The sequence below is a fragment of the Mizuhopecten yessoensis genome, unplaced genomic scaffold, assembly GCF_002113885.1.
Source record: "Mizuhopecten yessoensis strain PY_sf001 unplaced genomic scaffold, ASM211388v2 scaffold716333, whole genome shotgun sequence".
NCBI classification, from domain to species: Eukaryota; Metazoa; Mollusca; class Bivalvia; order Pectinida; family Pectinidae; genus Mizuhopecten; species Mizuhopecten yessoensis.
In genome coordinates, this window is record NW_018480064.1 from 478,731 (window position 1) to 503,844 (window position 25,114).

The following is a 25,114-nucleotide window of genomic DNA, read 5'->3' on the forward strand; positions in this document are numbered from 1 at the left end:
GACTCAGACTGCTTCTTTTCAAAGGATGCTCCAGACCAATTTATGTTAAAATCCTTTTTTCTCTTAACACAAGAGTAAGATTTTAAAGGTTTACCTATATTTTCCCTATTGGCCCCTGTCCCTCTTCCCACAAGGGGGTCACTCCCTTTATTTATAAAATGTTGCCTTCCTTTAGCCTAGTAATTTTCCACATCAGGCTAGGTCAGAATCCCTGCAGTCATTCTGGACTAGTAGGCTTTTTAGTGAAAAGTTGACTGACGAATGATGACAACCTACGACAAATCTTTAGAGCAGGTGAGCTAAGAGTCAACACAACTTATTTGAATAATTATCATAGAAAGCTTCCTGTCAAATATGATGACACTTTGCTTTATGTATCTTAAGAAAACAAATTGAGAAAATGTTCACAATGAAGAGATGCTAGACGCCACACCATGGATTATAAATTCTAAGCTCATAGGAAAGAGCCTCATGAGCTGAAATAAGAATACAGATATGCATAGCAGTATAATTAAGGGCTTTTATTTCTTGAAATTTGCTCATACATTCTGCATACAAAACCTTTTTTTTTAAATGTTAATATCGTTCAAAACATCATTTATACATAAATGTAATGTTTATCCATAATGCATATATCAAATATCAAAAAAATATTTTATTTTTCAAACAGAATACAAACATTTCTCTAAAATATTTGGCAGGAATATTTATATTGTAACATGTTTAGTTTTTGAGAATTGATAACACTACAATTACAATACAGGTCGGTGGTAAAATATTAGCACAAAATGTTAAAGCAGAGCTGTATACAATATCAGTGGTTCGAGACATGAAAAACAAACAATATCGTCATGTATAGTCTGGTAGGAGATTACTTGTAATGTTTATCAGGATAGAAATAAATTAAAAATCTAAGTAATCAAAATTAAGACATTTAAAAAGTGCCTACTTGTTATGGACGGACACAATTACCAGCTTTTTGGTAATTTCTTTTTTTGCATACAAAGGGCAGTAACTCTTATAACAAGTTTTCACAAAATAATTTATTATAAATGATAATATTTTGGGGATGCAGAATTAACAGGATAAAACTAAATTAGCAATATCAATATCCTATATTTCTTCGTTATAATTTTTCACATTTTCTTTCAAAAGAAATCAATGGCATGACTGTTCTTTAAAAACAATTCGTAGAAATAATTCATATGAAACTCTGGAGTTTTATATCTCAATCTATCTAACACAACAAACATACACATCTGATTTCAGGACCAACAAAACCATGTACATCCTATAATAAAGCAAGCTTCTGTGTTACCTCAGATTGACATAGCACTACCTTGTATGTACAGTGAAAAATCTACATGAGAGTCTGGGTCCTACAATTTCTGAAAATACTGAAATTTAACATAGTTGGACCCATATCTTGTAACCATACAGTGGAACGACCCATACAAACTAATTGTAGATTTATCACTGTATATAATCATCATCTTGTATACATGATATACAATAATAACGCTCAACCATGTATATTATAAATTTTGAGCAATAAAAAGATTCAAAACCTTTTTTGACAAGCAATACTTAAATGTGGCAGTGATATTAAATAGAAGTAAAATATGGATCAGAATGCTGGAAACGGCAGAACGACCTAGAGCAGAAAATTAGAGTGTTTGTGTGAACAGGTGTTTGAGACCAATTTATAAAATCAGATGGCTAATTGTAATATCTAGCAACAATCAGGGAACACTATCTGGACAGGAGTACATCACAAAGGTAACTTCAAGTAGACAATGAAGATGGTTAGGGTACATACTGAGGAAAGGCCAACAGGACATTCTAAGACAGGTAATCTACTAGACAGCTGATGGAAAGAGGAAACAAAGGAGGCCAAAATCAACTTGGCGTAGAACAGCTGAGAAAGAACTTGAACAGATTAGGTCCTCCTGGAAAACTGTCAAGGTGAAAACGAAGGATGTGGTCGAGCAGAAGACTAAATACCTAATGTGCTCAATGGCACAAAGAGGATCAAGTTAGTGAGTGAATAAACTGTTAATTTCTGATATCATCAATGCAAGCTTGTTTATAGTTGATTTTAATACTTCCATTTTTTAATTTTTGTCGCCACAAACACATTCAATAACACTTAAAAAGTCTGTGCACACTTAAGAGAACCACATAAGACCCCGACGATCAGGTCACTCCTGTAAGGACTAAGTCACTCCTGTAAAGACTAAGTCACTCCTCCGTATTACTTGGGTCCACTACAATGTTAGCGTTTCCTTCCACAATTCCACTGTCGACGATGAGTGCTTCCTGTAATGGACGATCCATGGAGTCTGTGTCCTGAGCTTCGATTGCCCGGACAATGTCCATCCCCTCTAATACTTTACCAAAAACAACATGTTTACCATCAAGCCAGTCTGTCTGAACGAGGGTGATGAAAAATTGAGAACCATTTGTATTTTTACCTGAAAAACAAATATTTGTTCATTAATTCTGATACATATGAATTTATCCAAGGCTTCAACCCTCTTCAATACTGTGTTCAGAGTTAGTGGAAACAAGTTTAGGTTTCCTTGTTAATTTTTTTATATTTGAAATAAGAAATCCAAATCAGTTTTTAATGTATCATCAATAGCAAGTATGTAACATAGTACTGTAGTGTAAAAATATGTCTGTGTCCCATGAGAAAAGTGACAGTTTTATATGAATTTAGGTATCTGGAACCCAATAAATATAATCCCTACACCATTGTGATGTTATAACAATGGATATGATGATACAGAAGACATCTTACAATAACTGATGATGAGAACAGATATAAATATTCATGATCTGGGTCTGGTCGCTTAAAACATGGTTAACTTAGTGAGTCATTACTACACATTTACGAATGTTTCTGAGAATTATCCTTAAGTTTACTTTTGTGCCCATTGCCATTAGAAAATCATTATGAATACTTACACATACAAGTTTTGTTTCGCATTTAATATTTTTGAAAATAAACTAGTTTGAAATTTTGCATTAAGTTTTCGTTCATGCTTTGAATAACTGAGCCCTGGAGTTTGACCCTTTGTTTCTCCCTATAAGCACCGACATGTAATTATAACTATACACTAAAATTATAGTTAGCAAAGACGGTGCGACTCTGCCAGAGGATATTTGACATTAAAATTATCTAAAAACTAAACCTTGGGTTTAGGGGATGAAATCTATACATATAGGTAGAAATGACAAGCAATATACATGTACACATGTAAATAACCAGTCACATGCCAGATTAACATTAAATATTCTAAGTACTATCCGGGGTAATTAAGTAGTTGGAAACATGATTGTTATGAAGAAAGCTATCCAGTAGTGTTATGAAAGATGGAACTTTGCAAAAACATCTACAAGGTAGTAGTACATGATCAGTGAGGCAAAACAAACCAAATCCTAAGGTCTGACAGCCTATTCTGAAGATCTGTATTTTTCTCAGGCAAACTCTGTTAGTGTAAATATCCTTGTTCCACATCACTTTACCTAACAGATCCTAAGTCATTTAGGTGACACTTGAAACAAGCCAGCAATAAGATACTTCACAAATGTGTTAAAATTCATAAAACATTTCTACTTGTGGGCTCTCTGACAGGGGCTCTCTGACAGGTACCATACTGGATAAAGGGAGTTAACTTCTACAATGTGATAACATTTCAGATTACAAGTAGTTTTCAGATGTAATTCTCAAATTGCTGAGAATAACATTTAATGCAGAAGTTTGCATCATATTTTCCAAAAGAATAATGTATACACCAGGGTTTTTTTGTTATGTTTGTATTTATGTTGAAAACACAAGTTTGTGTAGTGAAGGCTTCGAAGTTTTGAGACTGTGTAGTACAATGTATACAGTACTGTTTTAATAGAAATGTCAGTGTATTGCTGAGATTGTATGTTATTACAGTCTTCATTTTGAATTTTTAATTATGTTTTTTTTTAAACACTCTCAATCACGTTTAGGACAAGATGTGTATTTAGCACATTTTACAAGACCTTAAGGGACGACATGCTGATTACAAACAAAAATGAACATTTTCGTCATTCAATATATATATATATATAAAATCAACTGAAACCTTATCGTGTAGTACGTACCAGCGTTAGCCATGCTGACCCATCCTGGCCCATAGTGATTTATATCAAAGTTCTCATCCCCAAATCTCTCCCCATAGATACTCTTGCCTCCTGTTCCATCATTGTTGGTGAAGTCTCCACCTGTATCCAACAGACGTCCAGGTGTAATTAAACATCACATGATAAAGCTGGGTGTGTTCTGTAATTTATATATTGTACAGTGGGTACATGTATACTGTCCAACTAGGACATCTCTGTACTATCACATCTAAAGTGATAAAGCAGTTGATAATAAAATGTACTTCATTTTCCATCTAAAAAATACTAATTTCTGGTTTCCAATAACCCTACCCGAGACTGAGGTACCTACCCGAGACTGAGGTACCTACCAGAGACCGAAGTACCTACCCGAGACCGAAGTACCTACCCGAGGCTGAAGTACCTACCCGAGACTGAAGTACCTATCTACAAAATTTTATTTTCAATTATAAACAAGATTGTTAATGACAGGATATGCACATCATACAATAAAGTACTTCAATAACGTTATTTTTGTTTGGCATCATTGATGAACATTTTAACATGCTTAATTTTCTTGGTTTGATGCAGAATATTTTTAATTTGGACCCAGAGCCTGTTTAACCTAACAAAATACACCCACAAATATCTATGCAGTGAGTGGCAATGATATTTCAATAATAACGATAAGTCATCATATTTCACTTTCTATGTGGAACAACAGGAAGTTTACAAATTCTGGATTTTTTAAAAAGCGGACATGTCAATGATGTATGGAACATACCTTGAATCATGAAGTTTTTGATGACTCGATGGAATTTGCTTCCTTTCAAACCATAACCATTGGAACCAGAGGCAAGCTGAGCGAAGTTTTCTGTTGTCTTGGGAACGACGTCTCCAAATAAACCAATCACTACCTTTCCTACTGGTTTTCCGCCAATTGTTATGTCAAAGAAAACTCTCTTTGTCACAACTAGGTCACCTCCCTAAGGAAATAAATAAGATTTCATAAATTATTTATAAACATAAATGATTATGACAATGTGATATTAGTATTACAGGTATAGCAAATGTCCATCCACAATCTTGTGTGGTATGGCATACAATTCATACTCAAGAGTTAAATTCACTGACACAACAAATAAATGGAACTGTTTTCCTAATTATTAAGTTAAATCACAAATGACAACATTTACCGGTCATAAAAAATGTGGTTTGAATGTTAATTTGACATTGAGGTAACTTTGCACTGTACTAAAAAGAACCCATATTCTGTAAATTAATAACATTACTTCATCTACATCGACATATTCCGTCTTTTCGTATTGCAGTTATCTTCTCTTGTGAGCAGGTATTCATTGTTACGTCATTGGTTTGTGTGAGAAAATTACGTCGCTTTCTCAAAAATTGATGACATTGCTCTCACAAACAAATGACGTAACAATCAATACCTGCTCACAAGTGCAGATAAGTCTGCAATACGAAAAGACGGAATAGGGACAATCCAAACTTCAGGTTGAAGCATAATGTCCAAGAAAGAATGTAAAACGAACTAGAAAATAGCATTTAAAGTTTATTTCAGCTGAGAGGAACCTATCAACAGTTTAAATGAACTTATATTAACAACAGGTAGGTACAGCAACTTGGGCATATTAGGGGGGGCCCAGGAATTAATTTTGGGTGTTGCCCAAAAATTTTAAACTCAGAGCATATGTAGAAAGCAAGGATTTATTGGACATTATTTCCATTGTCAAACAGATCGAGTGAGGCGTAGAATAGTTTCCGAGGTTGCGGTATTATTCCAGGTTATATTTTATTACGTAGAGTATTTATATTTTATGATGGCCGAGCGGAGCGAGTGTCAAGAAATTCTGTAAAAAAAATATGTAAAAATGTAGGTTTTTGGTTAAAATGTTGATGCTTGTGTCATGCCATTCATGTGCATATAGTTTAGGCGAGCAATTTGGCAATTAAATATTGATGTATTTTGTCATAAATATGAATTATGATTTAACTGTTTGTCTTTTATTGTGAATTTGTACGCATACATATGTACAAGGCCCTTGGGCAACACCTAATGAAAAGGATATACATGCTAGGCTTTTATGCTAACATTGGTTATCATTCACCTGATAAAGTGATGCTAAGGAGGGTGCTTCATTGTCTTGGAAATTTTGAAAATAAATATTTGTTTAATTGGTTTAAAAAATCACTCCTGGTGATCATATGTACATGAAACCACAGGTGAAAATACAGGTTTATCTATCATGAAATTTACTCTACCTTTAAAATGACACTTTACCTCTATACCTAATTCTAACAGATGGTATAGTCCTCTCCCAACTGACAGGGTAATCACCACACCGTGATATTATAACAATACGATTAGGTAGAGTCAGTCTGGTGAGCCTTGACCACTGACCTGACTGGAGACCCTACTACATGTAATATATAGACAATAGAGGATTACTCCCCTACTGTTTAGAGTATAAGTAGTGGACTCCTTGTTAGGGCAACACCTTTAGGCATATATAGATATTCAAACTGCTGGCAAGGGGAAGCCATAGTAGAAAATAATAGTTTAAGGTCATAGGAATGTATTGCTAAACGGAAGTAGGAAGTACATCCCTAGTTGAAAATCCAATGTAGGGAGACAGTATCACAATTTCCGCATATTCTAATGTTTAATATTAAACTGATGAATATTGTATGCTTATTATTGACAGAACAGTGTGTTCTTTCAATATTAAAGTATTGCAAAGCAATCCAGGCATTCATTCAGTTGTTGTTTTTTATCAATGAGTCACATGTGTCCATTTTTGCTGTACTTCAGGAAACCGGCTACCTAGCTATTTCACTACTGTGAAGTTTTCCAAGAACGATAACTCATTGCATGCATTTACTATGTGTATATGGTTTATTATAAAATGTCAATTTTCAATCGTTTATAGATGATTAATTTTACACAATTTCAGCATTTATGAAATAAATATACATTAATGCAATACTAATCTATGTTAGTATTATTTTTATTGACATTATTTTGCAAAAAAAAATTGTGTTTCAAGTCTTTTTTCAAAATTCAATCCTTTTTACATAAATTTCCATTTAAAATCCTTAAAATCCTGACAACCTATTTTTTTGTGGCAGAACATTTTCTTAACTTCAAAACAATATAACTACAAAATTTGAATAAATTCTACTGAGAAATGGCGACACAATCCTATTACCTTAAGGGATGGTTGATATTAGAAGGAAATCTCATATGAAATAGAGGAAAATCTACAAAAACCTTAGTCCAGATTATTTTTGGACACAGAAAATGGGTGTTGCCAGGGCAACTAGGGCAACACCCCTGGGTCCGCCACTGCAAGTTGATATGTATATTTGAAATTTGGTGTTCTACAGTAGGGACAACCCTACGTCATGGAAGGGCTACATAGCAGTACAAACTGTGATACACTTCAGCCTTCTTAATCATGTGTCCACAGCTCATTGGCCTTTATATTAGTCCAGTCACAAGCCAGCACATATAAGATACCATTAAAAGAGGACAATGAGATATGGGCCTGCAGCTACTGAAAATAGGATATGGGAAAATATTAAAATTGTTAATGGATTTTAATGAATATTTTCTTTTTTTATGTCTGATAATCAAAACTTTTGATTCAAATTATAACTGACTATCTCTCAGCATTAAAAGGTTTTCTGTTTATGGGGCATTTTTCATTTCTTTTGAGACTTCATCGGGTGACATTTTTATCGAAAGTCAATCTTCACCCCTAAACATGTCAAATTACTCATAACACCTTAGTTGATGTCCAACTATAGCTGTAACAAATTCTCAGGTACCCTGTGTGCTTGATCAGTTGATTCTAAATGTGATGTTTTTTTAGGTTAGATAAATATAAAATAGAATGTCCCATCCTCGGGCCACATTGTCACGCACTAGGTGACATCGGGATGGATTCGCCCTGTTTACAATAATAGGCACAATCAAGTTTTGGAATATTTAGACTCGAGCAAATTCCTAGGGGTCGCTTTCACCTCAGACCTTAATTGGAATAAACACATACAATCCATCACCAACAAGGCAAATAGGACACTGGGATTTTTTGTGTTGCAACATGTCATCATGCACTAGAAAAGTCAAAACCCAGACATTCACCACACTAGTAAGACCATCACTAGAATATGCAGCCACTTGCTGGGACCCTTTTATTTCAGACCAGGTCCTAGCAATTCAAAACGTACAGCATAGGGCTGCCAGATACGTATTTAATGATCATAGATATAGAGAGCCTGGATGTGTCACCAACATGATAAATATACTTAACTTGGAGCCCCTAGCCCAGCGACATAACATCAGGCGACAGGAGAACCAAAGGGGCCCACAGAATTAATCAAATTTCAACCCACACAAATTTGTATAAATATTCATTCTTCCCTAGAACTATTATTAACTTGAATTCGCTACCATTGATGGAATTCGCTACCATCATCACTCTTTCAGATCTGTCCTGGCTAGTTTCAACCTCCCATAAAGTGTTTTCTGTTTTTATCTTAAAGTACAAATTAACAAAAATAATTGTTTTTAACATTTTAATGCCACCTCCCAGAATCAAGTGCACTCAAACCTCAAGAAGGCCTACTGTAATGTATCAGTTTACTATAATTCGTCTGTAAGTTATAACAGTTCCTCTTTGTGCTTACGATTGCCAATAAGCTAGGTCTCGGTGCAAACAGGCTACCTCCAATTGACAATTATACTAATTAAACAATCGATCTACCTGTACACAAGGAAGAAGAGCCAACAGAACAAAAGCGAAAAATTGTAAAACTTCCATAGTAGTCCAGTCTCTGCAACACGGCCACGTATCGATTTACCACAAAGCAGAATGTACCGGGCAATCAATTGTCGTAAATGACGATGTCGAAAGAAATCGAGACATTGTATAATTAAGCAAATGCTGTACTCTATATCTCAATTAAAAGTGACACAGAATATCTTTCAATTGTGTAAGGCAGACCATTTCTGGCATTTTAAAGATTAAAAACATTAACCTCACGAAAGAAATCGCTGTTTTACTTTGAGATCATCAAATAAATGACGGTTCAAGGGACGCAACTCTTATTTATACATCTATTGTTGCACACAACTAACGGTAGACTGGCACCGCTCTAGAATATTGAATTATTAAAAAAAAAATCTAATAATTTTGATCACTTTGATTCTTAACTAGGAGGAGATAAGCTAGTAGTAAAATGCAGTTTTCTTGCAGCAGAAGTTCTTCACAAAAAACTTCAGTAGGGGCTGGTAGCGGCCAGTCCGGCTAAACTAACGGATTTGCAACTAAATAAATAGTATTCCGGTCTCTGTCTGAACCTGTGTGGTTGACAGCAGAGACGTATTATACGTCTCTGTTGACAGTAAGGTTGTCGTTGTTTATCATATATAGTACAATGTGAACCGGCACTAACAGCTCCAGTAGTCTCTCTATATTGTTCTATGCCATCTAAGTATTTCTAATTTACACGTTCTGTCGATTACAGCAGGGACAGTATATAGAGGGGATTGGCAACTCTGCCCCAGTCAAGATTCTATAGCACTTCGCTTTTGTGTTTGTTCACCGAACCGCGAAGTCATCGAGAGCCCCTCTCGATCTGCCCGCGCTTGCGCACTAGCGTTAAAATTAAGCACGGATCTGCTTTCGGTGTCATGTCAACAATCTCGCCGAGATCGAAGTATTTTGATAACGGTTAGCCCTGATTGGGACTGTGAAATAGTAGGTCTTCTTTTTATTCAAGGGCAGGGCTATCCTTGTCACTATGTCTAGCCTTTCGGCTGTGTTGGTGGCTATTACAACAAATCACATTTCGTAAAGCACGTTCAAGTGAAAATAATGCTAATATTGACACTTTTCGACACAAAAACAGCACACAAGTTATTTGTTATTTTTGCCATAAAAATTAGTACTTCATATAAAAAAAATATTCAACTTTCTATCGCTGTAAATTTCAAAAAGAAGTATTTTTTAAATGAGCTGATCCTCGAATGCAGGCGATACTTTTTTGTTGCGTTTAACATTTCCGGTTGTTTACGGCTTTTAACAACACGTGTCCTTCGTTACCAGACGAGTAATTTCATCTGTGACATCGCTATCGTTCCAAATAATGCAAATCAAATCAGGCCTACTTAACATAGAAATTACTCGGCTGTTTATTGATATTAATTGTTTAAATTTTTTTTACAAACGATTGTTTATAAAATTAATCAAAACAGTGAGCAGTTACCAACTACTTTCGCAATGATTTACGTTCCGGTGAGAAATATTGCTGATATTTACACTTTTTGACACAAAAATAACACTAGTTAAATTATATAATTTGCAATTAGAATGGGTTGAGTCGTTATAAAAATTATTCAGCTTTCTATTGCTGCTAATTTAAAAAAGATCGGTCAAATACTTTTGGAGTGAGGTGGTTCACATACATGTGGGTTTTTTGTATCCCGCATTTTTGTTTACGGTTTTTAACAACACGTGTCCTTCGTTACCAGACGAGTAATTTCATCTGTGACATCGCTATCGTTCCAAGTAATGCAAATCAAATCAGGCCTACTTAACATAGAAATTACTCAGCTGTTTATTGATATTAATTGTTTTAAAAAATATAATCGATAGTTTATAAAATCTAATCAAAACAGTGAGCAGTCACCAACTACTTTCGCAATAATGATTTACGTTCCAGCAAAAAAATAATGCTGATATTTAGTCTTTTTGACACAAAATAACACAAGTTAAATTATATAATTTGCAATTAAAATGGGTTAGGTCGTTATAAAATTTATTCAGCTTTCTATTGCTGCTAATTTAAAAAAGATCGGTCAAATACTTTTGGAGTGAGGTGGTTCACATACATGTGGGTTTTTTTTTATCCCGCATTTTTTTCTGTCGACGCCCACCACAATATTCTGAACCACGCGTTACATCGCGTTTAAAAATAAGAAAATATACCCCAAAAACAACACATCAAAAACTATGATACCACAGATTTTATCAATTAAAAGTAATACAATGAGCTTATAACAATGGGATAAACAGAAGACGTAAGAACACTTATCGAGATTGGTTTGTTTTCACACCAACTTCTGCATCTAACGAAGCGGTATCGACGCCATCTTGCTTTGTCAAAAATGAGATAGGTGGCGTTCACTATCTGCTCCGGAATCAGGGGGAGGTAAGTCTAGATTGACGTGTCATAAAATTGGTAAGGCAGAGAGGGAGTTGCTAATCCCCTTCAATATACGTCCCTGATTACAGTCACTGGATATTTCTGGTTTTCTTTATGTGTACTTTTCTGGACCTTTTTCCAAAAGTCATTAGTCGATTAAAAGTTGTGTGCTTTGGCTTCGTCAGCGATACCACGGACTTAGATAATCTAATTCCGTGATGATAGATTATATATTGTGGAAATTGTTTCTCCTTAACTTGTCTCAATTTAGATAAGTTCCATTTATGAAGCTTTTCCTTTAAAGTCGACATGTGTTATTGTTGTCAGATTAACTCATGCATTTACTTTGTCCATCTTATACCATATATCTTTCAACTTAATTATATTACGTAACAGGATTAACTGGTCATATCAGATCGGACACTGCATTCAGTCTCAGACAAAGGACAGCTAAATTGGCTTACATGGTCGGGTACGGCCGGGGTCTGAAAGGCCGATTGCTATGAATGACGGATGTCACTCAAACTAATTACTTAATTGCTATTGTGTAAATGTACTTACGACATGATTACGATGGCTTGTTCATAGTTCCCCCGCTTTTTAAAATAACATGGGGAGAAGAATGTTGTTAGAAGGATTATAGTCTGTTTCTGAGTTGTACCTGTATTTACCTGTGTTTTTACCTGTGGTTAACCCTTTTATCTAAGGTGGTGTTCTATCTAAGCTGAATGCTGATAATATTTAATTTAATAATACACCATATTGGTTTTTCAGATTTTTAATAACAAATGTTGAAATTTAAAATATTTCACTATTAATTATATATATATTGAATATATCCATTCTGTAGTCCTTGTGTTGCTAATATGACATATGATAAGATGAAATATGTTATTTTAATAAGTAATAATTTTGTACTTTAAACATATTATTAAAATAATAATATTAATAGTTATAAAATGAAACTTTTCTTCATTATTATAACATTAAATAAGATGCCTAAATACCTAGTAAGAATGGTTATGTGTGACTAAGAGTGTGGTGTTTAACAGTTGATAATTAAACTTTAAAAAAAAAAATCTAAATTCCTAGATGTTAGAAGTATATCATAACTATCATCAGAATCATTTAATAACTTCATTTCCATCCTGGTGAACTGAAAGTGATCTAGGCCTATTGTAATTAGTGAGATAACGATGAGTTCTACCATTAAGTCTAAGCACACCTTGAGAACCGGATGATGGACTTTTATTTATGGAGTACGTGACGCAGCAGCACATCTCCTACATCTGGGATAATTTACAACGAAAAATGGGTGACACTTGACTGTCGGACTGTAGTGTATATTTGCGATAATAACAGTTCTTATTTTTTGCTTGGTCATTTTTAATTATGATGCAACAATCCCACATATTTTGTATCTCGGCATCATTTGTTTGTGTTTAAATTACTAGTGCCAATTGGAGTGTGAAACAATTCATAAATAGCTTTTTAAATTGTGTCTTATCTGTAATGTAGACGCGCACCGGAACTTTATGGCATGATTTTAGCTGTAAATATTGTAATTTTTATCATACATTGTATCTTGACCATATGTAAGATGAGCTTCATGCTCAATATGTTATCAAGAATAATAAAGCCTTTATTATTATTATATTATTATTATATTCATTAGAAGATATATCAATTTGTATGGGGGCAAATGTCTCCTTATGTTTAACTAAAAATTCATTAAGAGTGTTATCAATTCCAGGGGATTTACATAATTTAGCGCTTTTTAAAACACTCATTACTTCCTTATCTGTTATAGGAGAATCTAATTCGTCATAAATCTGTGAATTGTCGTAGTCTGAAGTATTTGGATTATCTGTAGCATCATCGTTGCCACTACTTACAGCTTTAAATTGTTCGAAAAAGTCTCCAAGATTCAAATGGTTTGTGGGGCAGTCCGACTTTTTCTTAAAATATCGTTAAAAAAAATGGATTTTTTCTGCGAAACAGACTTAAACGGTCTCTAAAATATTTACGTTTAACCAGCCTTTCATACCGCTTATACTTACGCTTGGATTCGACAAGAGACAACCTGTTGGCAGGGGTTCTGTCGGAATTAAAAGAACATGAACTGCGTCGATACAATTTGTACAGTCGTCTACATTTATCGTCAAACCAGGGTTTATGGGCACGATATTTAAATTACTGTCAGATGGTGGAGTAGAAAAAGATTGACAACATGGGCTAAAAGATCAATACCGTGATCTACTGAGACAACAGAGGACTGCATGTCATTAACAATATTAAGTTATAAATTAATGTTCTCATCTAAATTACTATTCATTTGAGCTTCTTTATCAGCGTTCCATTTATATGTATTTATTGTTAAATTACTTCTAACGTTATTAACAAGATTATCACAACTTGCATGTACAAGCACATTAAATTCAGTGATCATACCAAAGGAATATTTTTGTTTGAGAACATAATCAATTACACTTGACCCCAAGTGATTATAGAAAGTAAATTTATCCACATTTTTTCATTCTTCTTCTAAAGGAGTATTATATCAGCATTTAGTGGAAAGTATTAATTATTTAAAACATATTTCTAAGATACGTAACGTTTATGTGCGCATGACCTGTCTATTGAACGTGGCCGTTACAGAGAGATACCTAGAGAAGAAAGAAAATGTATTTTATGTAATGAAAATGATATAGAAGATGAATTTCATTTTATAATTAAATGTAATCGCTATTCAGACCTCCGGTCTAAATACATAAAGAAATATTATTTCAAAAGGCCTAGTATGTATAAATTTGTTCAATTACTCACAATCGAAAACACAAAAGAACTTAATAATTTAGGAATGTATTTATCACTAGCGTTTAAAAGTAGAGCAGATTTATTAAGAGGTCTTCAATAGAACAGGTCATGTTAAGATACATGTTTTACATCAGTTTATTGTATACAAATTATGTAATATACCATTATATTGATAAGTCTTGTATGGGTGAATGAGGGTGAAAAATGGTTCTGGCGTGTGTATGAATGTGAGTATGATGAATGACAAATGATTGCTGCTGCTGTTGCTGATATGATGATGATGTTGATGATGTAATGATGTGATGTTGATGATGTTGATGATGTTGATGATGTGATGATGATGATGAGGATGATGTGTGCAAGTTAGTGTGAGTGTTCTTGATGATGAGGATGATGTTTCCGAGTCAGTGTGAGTGTGTCCTTGTGAGTGTCTTTGTCTTATCTGTAATTGCCATAAGTTGTATTTCCAAATTTTATATACAAGCCAAATTCATAGAATAGGCAGGGTCTGGTGTGGCTGGCGGCGGCACAGTACCTCAATTCCGGTCCAGGCTTAGTGATGCTGTACGACGAGTTAAGGCATCATTAGGCATAGGAGCCGTCTTACAAAAACTAGACTTATATAGTTAATATAATTTTATATAGGATAGACGGCTCCTTCTCTAACCTATCCCCCTCTTCTACTCTTTACTCCATTCCATACTTTATCCCTTCTACTCATTTTCCTTTCTGTTCTTCGTCTGCTGGATAACCGAACTATTCGGCAGTAAAGCTGACACAAAACCTATCAACCAACCAATCAATCAATCAATCAAGCAATCGATCGATCAATAAATAAATAAAGAGTAAGTATGAAACGGACTATAATCGGTTTGCCATTGTCTTCCTATAACAACACTTTTATTTGTTCTATAAAACGTGGGGGAAATGAGAACACCCTATTACGGCTTGTAACTTCAGTTCGGACCTTAGGCCGAATTATTCTGACGTTTTATCGACTTTTTCATATCGGTCTGTCGTCGATTAACCGACGACGACAGACCGATATGAAAAAAGTCGATAAAACGTCAGAATAGTTGGACTAGGACCTCGGCATGCGACTGTACGGGTGTGTTTTTGGATACTCCAGAAATCCCCCACCCACCGACCTAGAGAAAGTTATTATAATATATTTTTATTTGGACCATACCAAATTTCCAGAACTAACAACTTTTACTTTTCAAATTAGATAACAACACCCAACAAAAGTGTTGTTACTGTCGATTAGAAATTGAAATTTTGTTTGAACTCGAAACCGATAGTTGACAGTCGACGGTGGAAAATTTTGAGTAGTTGCACAAACAAAATGTTTTGGTTTATACCTGGACACTGAATGTGGAATTAACTTACTTTCCTTCCAAATACTTATATTGTTCCATCAAGTGCGATTCACAATAAACGAAAGCAGAAAGTTTTCATTTAAAATAAGTCAATTATCTGTTCGAGAACTCAGGGAGCGTTGTGAGGGGTTGAATAGGATTTAACTATGACGCCATCAACATTATGACGCCATAGTAGCAAAGTATAAAGCATTTCGGGAAGACGCGTGTTTTCCTAGTGATCACAACAAGTGATCACAGATTTTCCTAGTGATCACAACAAATGTTTTTTTCTTGGGTCAAACTCTGCCGGGATAAATATGGGATGCGGAAGTTCCAAGGTGGTGCCAGTCACATCCCTTAATACTGGCCGGAAGCGGAAACGAGTTCGATGGAGTAAGACAGTCACGATTATAGAAATCCCCAGAGAAAGGTGGAAAAGTGGTCAAGATCATAGAAATTGCCAGGGAAATGTGTGCAAGTATTCACGTTAACAGAAAGTCCCAGGCCGGCGGACCCAGGGGTGTTGCCCTAGTTGTCCGGGCAATACCCTTTTTATGTGTCCAAAAATAATCTGGACCAAGGTTTTTGAAGATTTTCCCCTATTTCATATGGGATTTCCTTCTAATATCAACCATCCCTTGAACTATGAATTTCTATGGCTTCCCCTTGCCAGTTTGAATATATATCGATATGCCTAAGGGTGTTGCCCAAACGAGGAGTCCACTACTTGTACTCTAAACAATAGGAGATAGATCCTCTATTGTCTATATAATAGTAGGGTTTCCAGATAGGTCAGTGGTCAAGGCTCACCGGACTGACTCTACCTAATCGTATTGTTATAATATCACGGTGTGGTGATCACCCTGTCAGTTGAGAGAGGACTATACCATCTGTTGGAATTAGGTATATAAGTAAAGTGTTATTTCAAAGGTAGAGTCAATTTCATGATAGATAAACCTGTATGTTCACCTGTGGTTTCATGTACACATGATCAGGAGTGATTTTTTATATCAATTAAAAAATATAAATTGCACATGAAGGCCAACACAAATATCAACATTTTAACCGAAAACCTACACGTTTACCATATTTTTTTAGAGAATTTGTTAACACTCGCTCCGCTCGGCCATCATAAAATATAAATACTCTACGTGATAGAATGTAACCTGGAATAATACCGCAAACTCAGATAATTTTAACTATTCTACGCCTCACTCTATCTGTTTGACAATGGAAATAATGTCCGATAATTTCTTGCTTCCAACGTTCGGCAGTGCTTGAAATAGTTTAGTAATACATCTTCAGAATGTTTTTTTGACTCGTTCCGCTCGGCAGGGAAATTATAATTGTCACAATCTCATATACTTCAGAAAGAATGAAGTTCTATATATATTTTGGCGCTAGAAAGTAGTATACATGTACAACTGACATGACAATTATCAGTTATCAGTTCTAGATAAGTGCAAAAATTTGTCTTTTTCTGAATATAAAATGCTTCCCCCCTTCTGCAGGGTAAGGTGTGCAAGTATTCACGTTAACAGAAAACCCCAGGGAAAGGTGGACAACGTACAATCAACATCCCCTTTCTAAGACAGAAAACAAAGCTCTATTAGGGACACCTTCAATTGTTGTAATAAAGGTTTGGAAACATTGGGTTACGTATAACGGGATGGCTGTGAATATACCTTTCTTGAAAACGGGGATAAAATAAGGCCAAGGCCTTAATGTGGACCATCATCAGCTGATCCGTGAATTCTTCCAGGACTGCCAAGCGTGTCTCATTAATGGTCGTCACAGTATCATTCGAAAAGAACATAGACAAATGTTTTTTTCGGATTGACGTTGCGTCAAATCCGGATGTGTAGTGAGATTGTTACTAATTTACCATGCAAGATGACACTACAAAATCAGAAGACGTCATAGACTAGAGAGATCCAACGGACCGGACAATCGTGGCGGGGGGCCTCCTCGACCATAGCAGGGAGGGACGGCGGTATTGATTTGACGATTATTTGAGAACCACCTACAGAGGATTAACAAATAGTTTCAAAAAGAGAGGAAATTCAGAAGTTAGTTACTTATGATGTCAGTCATATTGAATAAATAATCAGACATTTTGCAACGTTACATTATTTATTAATAACAAGATGTACAATTCGAAACACGCAAAAGGCGTAAGTGTTGGCCATTTCGTGTTGACTCACGTGCGTATGTGTATATAAATTGTATTGCATATGGCATGCGGACACAGGAAGTACTTTGATTCATACATACATACATGTGGTTATGTTTTTATAGGACTGTGTGGCCCTTTATTTGGGACTTACAAGGGAAATAGCTGAAATACTTTTAAAAAATAGATTTGAACAGAATTTGGAAACACGGGAACTATCATATAAGTCACAGATTTGAGGTATATCAAGGATCCATATAAAATGTCACATATATTGTTGTAATATGTTGAGTCTGATGTAGATGATCTGAAGATATCCTGTATCGGAAATAAACTCAGCTTAATTATTTTATAGTAAATCATAATTCAGTTAAAAAGGTGTGTTATAGATGGGGTCTATAGACTACAAGGATTGTCTTTAATGGAAACATATTTAATAAAAGTGACCTGATTATAGGCGTGACTGATAAACTTCGAGTGTCACTGTTACTACCGGTACTATATCACTGTCCGTAACTGTTGGGAGGGGACTTGGTGTGAGGAACCCCGGGGGTGTCAGATTCAGAGTCAAAAAGAATACGTAAGTCAGAATTATTATTTGCACATTTACTTCCAGTGTTGGTGTTGTCTTACATTCCCCCCTGTGTGGCCCCCCATAAGGCTCATACCCCCTCCGTAAGTTAGGACCTCGTCTAGTTTACGACTTACCCCGTGGCAAGACGTTTCTACTTTTCGGCACATCTATATCTTCTACGTGGCACTGCAGAGGCTGATATTCTCAAGCTTGAAGTGGAACATCATGGACGTCTTACAAATGCTGGTTGTCGTTGGACTGACCCTTCTGAAATTTGTACAGGTAACTATTGTTATGTTGTCTTTACATTGTGAAGTTTGAAACTTTTTGTATAACTTTGGTATCAGGAGAAGTGAACCACGAACTTGTGGAAATCTGCAACATAGATGATATATTTCATATATTTCATATCTACTGCCAAATGGAATAAACTCTTGTATGATTTCTATTTTATATTTATAAACAAAAATACTGAAGTCACATGAGCTACTCCTCAACTTGTTCGCTGCTTTTCCTAAATATGCCAAACCCAGTCAGTATATATTTCAAAAGTCGTGCCCAAAGGAGGAGATGGTACTCATAGTTGTATACGTGGCCAGTCTACGTGTGCAAAGACGCTGAGTAGCGTGAGAAAAACGTGTGTAAGTTACAGGCCCGCCTTTGTCCGTGACCAGTCCGGGCATCACAGTGTACTTATATTTATTACAGTCTATTTTTAAACGTGCACACAATTCGGATATACTACATCCCAATGTATAGTGTATAAAGGTAGTCTGCTAAGGTTTATTAGTTCCCTCTGTTGAAATAAGTAAATTTCAAATTAACGATCACGAGTGTGTCAGTGAAATTGTTAAAAGGTGTAAGCTTATTTGTTCAAAAATTAACAAAAGTACTTCAGTGTCTCTATTCTAGTTTTTCTTTTGTTTGCTAGTGACATTTTATAAAAGTTGAACACTGAATTATTTGTATGTAACTACACGTATATATAAAATTATGTAACATGCTATAAAATAGAATGTTTGCCTGTCATGCACTCAAACTATGTTATATATACATGCCCTCTTGTTACACATATTATGTGTGTCTGAGTGAAATAAAAATCTTTAAAAAATCTTGAAAGGGATCATGCAGCACTGTACAACGAGTGTGTCAGGCGGGGACATTATATAGAGAGATAGCTCGGCTTCGGTTCCCTGCACAAGCACTGTAAATAATACCGGAACTTGAGAATTTGTTACAATTCAGCTATGTTTGGACAAAACCCTATGCGTTCAGAGTAATAATAGACCCTGGTTAAGATAAATTCTTAGATAAATCTTCGGTAAAAAAAATGTCTGGTATAAAGGGTAGGGGTTCTTCACACATCAGTTTAGGTCCGAACATAAGCTTATCTGTAACAAATTATCAGATCTATTTATTGTTATAAGCCTCGTTAGATTATTGAAAACTACACATTTCCCCTTACACGAATACTTATGTGCCACTAAAAGTGTCTTTTCAAAACACTCAACTATCAACTATCTATGTGTAAAGGGCGTTCCATCTATGTCAATTTTATACTTTTAAATGCATAGAAATTGATATTATTATTTTTTTTTAATGCGACTTGTAAGCTAACAAAGCTTTGAAAAGCTTGGTTCGTTTTCAAAGTCTTGTCTATTTAATCGTGGATAATCGGATACCATGTGGTCAGAGGTCAAGCCGAGTTACGAGGATTATATATCACACACGGCCGGAAGTCTGATGGGGAGGGGGCAATAACCCCCTGCGGATATTTTTTCTGGATGAAATTGCGTAGCTGTTGGGGGTCGGGAGGAGGGCTGTTATTATCAGGGAGGACCCAGGAATTAATTTTGGGTTTATGTACAAAATTTTAACATCAGAAAAAGACAAATTTTTGCACATATCTACATCTCTAACTGATATGTTAGAATCGCCTTGTCGGTTGGACATGTATACTACTTTCTGGCGCCAAAATATATATAGAACTTCATTATTTCTGAGAAAGTGACAGTAATAATTTCTTTGCCGAGCGTAGTGATGCGATTTTTTCTTCTTCTCAAGATGTAATACTTAACTATTTCAAGCACTACCGAGCGTAGAAAGCAAGAATTTTTCGGACATTATTTCTATTGTCAAACAGATGGAATGAGGCATAGAATAGTTTTCTGATTTTGCGGTATTATTCCAGGTTGTATTTTATAACATAGTGTATTTATATTTTGTGATGGCCGAGCGGAGCGGGTGTTAACAAATTCTCTTAAAGTATTTAAACAATGGTAAAATGTTGGTTTTTGATTAAAATGTTGATGTTTATGTTATGTACTTAATGTGCTTGTAGTTAAGGCGAGCATTTGAGCAATTGAATATTGATTTATTTTGTCATCAATATGAATTATGATTTAACTGTTTGTCGTTTATTGTGAATTTGTACGCCTACAAGGGCAACACCTAATGAAAAGGATATACATGCTAGGCTTTTATGCTAATATTGGTTATTATACACCTGATAAAGTGATGCTAAGGAGGGTGCTTTATTGTCTTTGAATTTTATATTTTTTAGTTGGTATAATCATGAAACCATATGTGAAAATACAGGTTTATCTCTCATGAAATGGACTCTACTTTTAAAATAACACTTCACCTATGAACCTAATTCCAACAGATGGTATAGTCCTCTACATGCATTTTTTGTCCATTCTCCACTGCGTTATTGCAGTGTCTGCCACTGTATTTATATGTATTGTGTACATACTGATGAGCTGTAAAGCTCAAAGTCAATAAATGAATTGAATTGAACTCTCCCAACAGACAGGATGATCACCACACCGTGATATTATAACAATACGATTAGGTAGAGTCAGTCCGGTGAGCCTTGACCACTGACCTATCTGGAAACCCTACTATTATATAGACAATAGAGGATTAATCTCCTATTGTTTAGAGTACAAGTAGTGGACTCCTTGTTTGGGCAACACCCTTAGGCATATATATTTATTCAAACTGCTGGCAAGGGGAAGCCAGAGAAAATCAAAGTTCAAGGGATGTTTGATATTAGAAGAAAATCCAATATGAAAAGAGGAAAATCTTCAAAAACCTTGGTGCAGATTATTTTCGGACATAGAAAAAAAGGTGTTTCCCGGGCAACTAGGACAACACCGCTGGATCCGCCACTTATTATTTAACCTATATTATTGTCAATGACGTATCATTACTACTCGGTAAATCAACAATAGTCACGTTATGTCATTTATATGCTTATTTTATGTGATTGTTAATCACTCCTGAAGGCACCTTCGAACTCTTACCGTTCATTATGAAATTTCGGGGGTGAATGAATTAAATAGCGTGGCAAAGAAAAAAGAGGCGTAGCGTTTTGGTAAAGGGAGGTAATTCATTGTTTTTTCCTGTCTCCGATGATAACTTCTGGTATCTCTCTCTTTTCCAGAGAAAACATCTCTCGTTTTAAACTGTATACTGTTGTTGCATGACTCATTGGCCGGTGAATACCATTGGAGGATGATCATCTCTCTAGCTTGGTGCTGGTAAACTTCACGCCGAGTTCTTACTATGACACAATGCATGACTACAGCAAGTTTTAATGATAAAAAATACCAGACACGTATTTAGACCAGTAAGCCCAACATGTATTGCAATGGGCAACCACATAAAAGCTATTTTCAATTAATATAATTAATTAAATAGAATCAATACGAGATATGTTTAAGTCTGTTATATCAATAAAGTATTATTCACATGCAAAAACATTTCAATTAAACGATGGACAGAACTCAAATTTTCCAATCCAGGTTCAAGCAATTATTCGAATAAATTGCAAAGGAGAGAAAAAAAAACACCACGATTTGCCTTCTTTTTATTTTATGTAAATGTCATCCTGATGTTTTTCCCATTACACAGGGAGGTGACTTGACCATTACGAATAAAGTGTATTTCGACATCACAATTGATGGCGAGGAGGCTGGGCGGATCGTATTCGGTCTGTTTGGAGATACAGTTCCCCTGACAACAGAGAACTTCGTCCAATTGGCCAGTCACGCTAATGGTTACGGCTACAAAGGAAGCAAGTTCCACCGTGTGATTAAAGACTTCATGATCCAAGGTACGTTCTCTCTGACGTCATTATTTTGATGACGTCATATTAGTCTTGAATGCTTGGTTAAATGTTTTTTTCTTGTGCTGAATATCTTAACAATGTTTTTGACGTAATAACAACAGGAACGAAGCATTTTAATAGAACATATTTAAATCAATCGGCCCCTCGGGTTTAGATATCAGAAAATAAAACACTAAGAGAAACGGCTGATCTGTCTATATACGCTTTTATTAACAAGACATCAAGCTTGATAAATTGACTTTACGCTGACGACTTCATGCCGTATGTTGTTATCGAGCACTGTGAAATTGTAAAAAGATAATGTTTTGCAGAAGGCTTCATCACTTTCTCTCATGTTTTGCACGTGTAAATTAACAGTATTTTGTCACATTGTGAAATATGTATCCAACAGGCAACCACTACATTTACCGGAATCCAAACTCTCCGGAACGTGTCACTATTTCTGTGTTTATTGTTTACTGACATTTTACATTTATCGTGCTCTTCTTGTTTAATAATTGATCGAAGGAATGTACTAATTCGATTGTTTTCTACAACCAGGTGGAGATTTCTCCGCGGGTGACGGAACCGGAAGTAAGAGTATTTACGGGAAATATTTCGCCGATGAGAACTTTAAACTTGCCCACTATGGAGCTGGATGGGTCAGCATGGCAAACGCAGGTACATACCATGTCTTCTGTTATTTACCCTTATTTCTAAAATACCCTTAAGATCCATGTGTTGAGACATTGTCAGCGTTGGGGACCTCTGGGTTAATCTTACTTGGCCAGACTATGGTAACTCTTTGTACAAATGGTATTTCCGTTTCCTTGCGTTAGTGTGAAATTGATGTTATTATTATTACCTTTGAAGTTGAACAATTATTTATTTTATTATTATCAATTATTAATGTTATTTATAATAACTTTTAATCACAAATTCATAACATTTACAAATACACGTATTTGTGTTTTAGGAGTTGACACAAATGGATCCCAATTTTTCATCACGTGCAAAGCAACCAAATGGTTGGACGGAAAGCATGTTGTTTTCGGGAAGATTCTGGAGGGTATGAATGTGGTCAGAAAGATAGAAAACCTTGACACCGATGTGGACGCCCGCGACAAACCTTACTCAGATGTAATCATTTCGGAATCTGGAGTCATTGACGTGGACTCTCCATTTGATGTAGAAACAGGACCTGTTGACTGACAAATAATTCAAAACAAATTAGCACAACTCAAGTTAAAAATGGTTCTTTTAAAGAAAATGAGTTTTTAAACATGGAAGAGACTTGGTCGATGATGTAGATGTATTTGAGGCTGGTAAACGTGTATGTGATGTCAGTATGTGGATAAAGATCTGGAAATATGAAGTAAAATTATTGATTAATGTATAAATACCTCTGTACCTAAATCAAAATGTATCTACGGAAAAGTTTATTTTGAAGTCCCTGGCTATTGTTTCATTGAGATTATATTCATTTTATATTGTTCTTTAGTTTTATAATTTTGTTAATAGTTGTTAAGAGGGAGTTATCTCCCTTGAAAAGTTCGCGTGGGTTAAACCGTCCATTACATGGGTAGATGCGAGTGTGCAAAAATATACTGACACAACTGATGATCGCCTGATATTAAAGAAGGAGGGATTATTTTAACACTTTGATAATGTGGTCACTATGCTGGACACGGAGATTGTGCATGTTTTTTCAGTCGTAAGATTGGGATGTCCCCTATGCGAGGAGGCCTCAGTCGCCAAAAAGGGAAATAACTCTTATCGACCTCAAATCCAAAATCATTCCAAGCATTCTGTGAAAAGATCCACCTTTGTCGTACCTGTTTAGATAAAAATAAAAAACTCATAAAAATGTCTTAAAATACATGTTTTCCCAAATGTTTAACTGAAAACGTCTTAAAAATTTACATTTTTTTCCCCTCAGCCACCAGCCTCTTTCTGACTTCCCTAGATGGAAGTTTTGATTGCACAGCACAGGAGCAAGCAAAACAATTTATTTTAATTTCATCCCATCACTTTACCTACATGTGTACATCATTTTACTCAGTGAGTTTCTTTCAAGCACCAAGTATTTTTACACAAACATAAACTATTGTTGTTACGTAGGTTTTTGTTTACTCGCTATCAATCAAAACAGTACTTTTGACGAGTTGTGTTCATACAGTACTCGTTTATTGTTTTATATATGTATACACAAGAAGATATTGTTTGCAATAAAATCAAATTTTGCTATTTTTGATTTATGGTCATCATTAATTAGTGTTGAAATCCTGGTTATATAGGATATGTACTCCTTTGTTGTGACGATTCATAGACGCCTCGGCACCTGGTGAAGTCGGTACTTGGACGCCTCGGCACCTGGCGAAGTCGGTACTTGGACGCCTCGGCACCTGGCGAAGTCGGTACTTGGACGCCTCGGCACCTGGCGAAGTCGGTACTTGGACGCCTCGGCACCTGGCGAAGTCGGTACTTGGACGCCTCGGCACCTGGCGAAGTCGGTACTTGGACGCCTCGGCACCTGGCGAAGTCGGTACTTGGACGCCTCGGCACCTGGCGAAGTCGGTACTTGGACGCCTCGGCACCTGGTGAAGTCGTTACATAGACGCCTCGGCACTTTGTTATCTCGGCACTTTTTGAGGACAAGTCTGTACTTATTTTTCAGAATCAAGTTGATGATTAAGTTGCAATTG

General features: G+C 35.5%; 2 protein-coding genes across 2 annotated transcripts; one reads left to right on the forward strand and one right to left on the reverse strand.

Moving 5' to 3' along the window:
- Positions 1-635: 635 nt before the first annotated feature.
- LOC110443232 (peptidyl-prolyl cis-trans isomerase B-like) lies at positions 636-9,041 on the reverse strand. Its single transcript, XM_021487317.1, has 4 exons — positions 8,928-9,041; positions 4,922-5,123; positions 4,141-4,260; positions 636-2,474 (listed from the first exon to the last, which is right to left on the reverse strand). Exons 1-4 carry the CDS (start codon positions 8,982-8,984, stop codon positions 2,242-2,244), a joined length of 612 nt encoding a protein of 203 aa, XP_021342992.1. The 5' UTR covers positions 8,985-9,041; the 3' UTR covers positions 636-2,241.
- Positions 9,042-18,424: 9,383 nt separating this feature from the next.
- On the forward strand, positions 18,425-24,656 carry LOC110443228 (peptidyl-prolyl cis-trans isomerase B-like). Its single transcript, XM_021487310.1, has 4 exons — positions 18,425-18,577; positions 22,214-22,415; positions 22,971-23,090; positions 23,386-24,656. Exons 1-4 carry the CDS (start codon positions 18,521-18,523, stop codon positions 23,619-23,621), a joined length of 615 nt encoding a protein of 204 aa, XP_021342985.1. The 5' UTR covers positions 18,425-18,520; the 3' UTR covers positions 23,622-24,656.
- The last annotated feature ends 458 nt before the right edge of the window (positions 24,657-25,114 follow it).

Excerpts from the sequence above, each read along its gene's own strand:
- LOC110443232 (XM_021487317.1), bottom strand. The coding sequence starts at position 8,984 with ATGGAAGTTTTACAATTTTTCGCTTTTGTTCTGTTGGCTCTTCTTCCT. Across the intron at positions 5,124-8,927 it reads CTCTTCTTCCTTGTGTACAG|GGAGGTGACCTAGTTGTGAC; the intron begins GTAGATCGATTG and ends TTATTTCCTTAG. Across the intron at positions 2,475-4,140 it reads GGTCAGCATGGCTAACGCTG|GTAAAAATACAAATGGTTCT; the intron begins GTACGTACTACA and ends TTTGTTTTTCAG.
- LOC110443228 (XM_021487310.1), top strand. The coding sequence starts at position 18,521 with ATGGACGTCTTACAAATGCTGGTTGTCGTTGGACTGACCCTTCTGAAA. Across the intron at positions 22,416-22,970 it reads TAAAGACTTCATGATCCAAG|GTGGAGATTTCTCCGCGGGT; the intron begins GTACGTTCTCTC and ends TTCTACAACCAG. Across the intron at positions 23,091-23,385 it reads GGTCAGCATGGCAAACGCAG|GAGTTGACACAAATGGATCC; the intron begins GTACATACCATG and ends TTTGTGTTTTAG.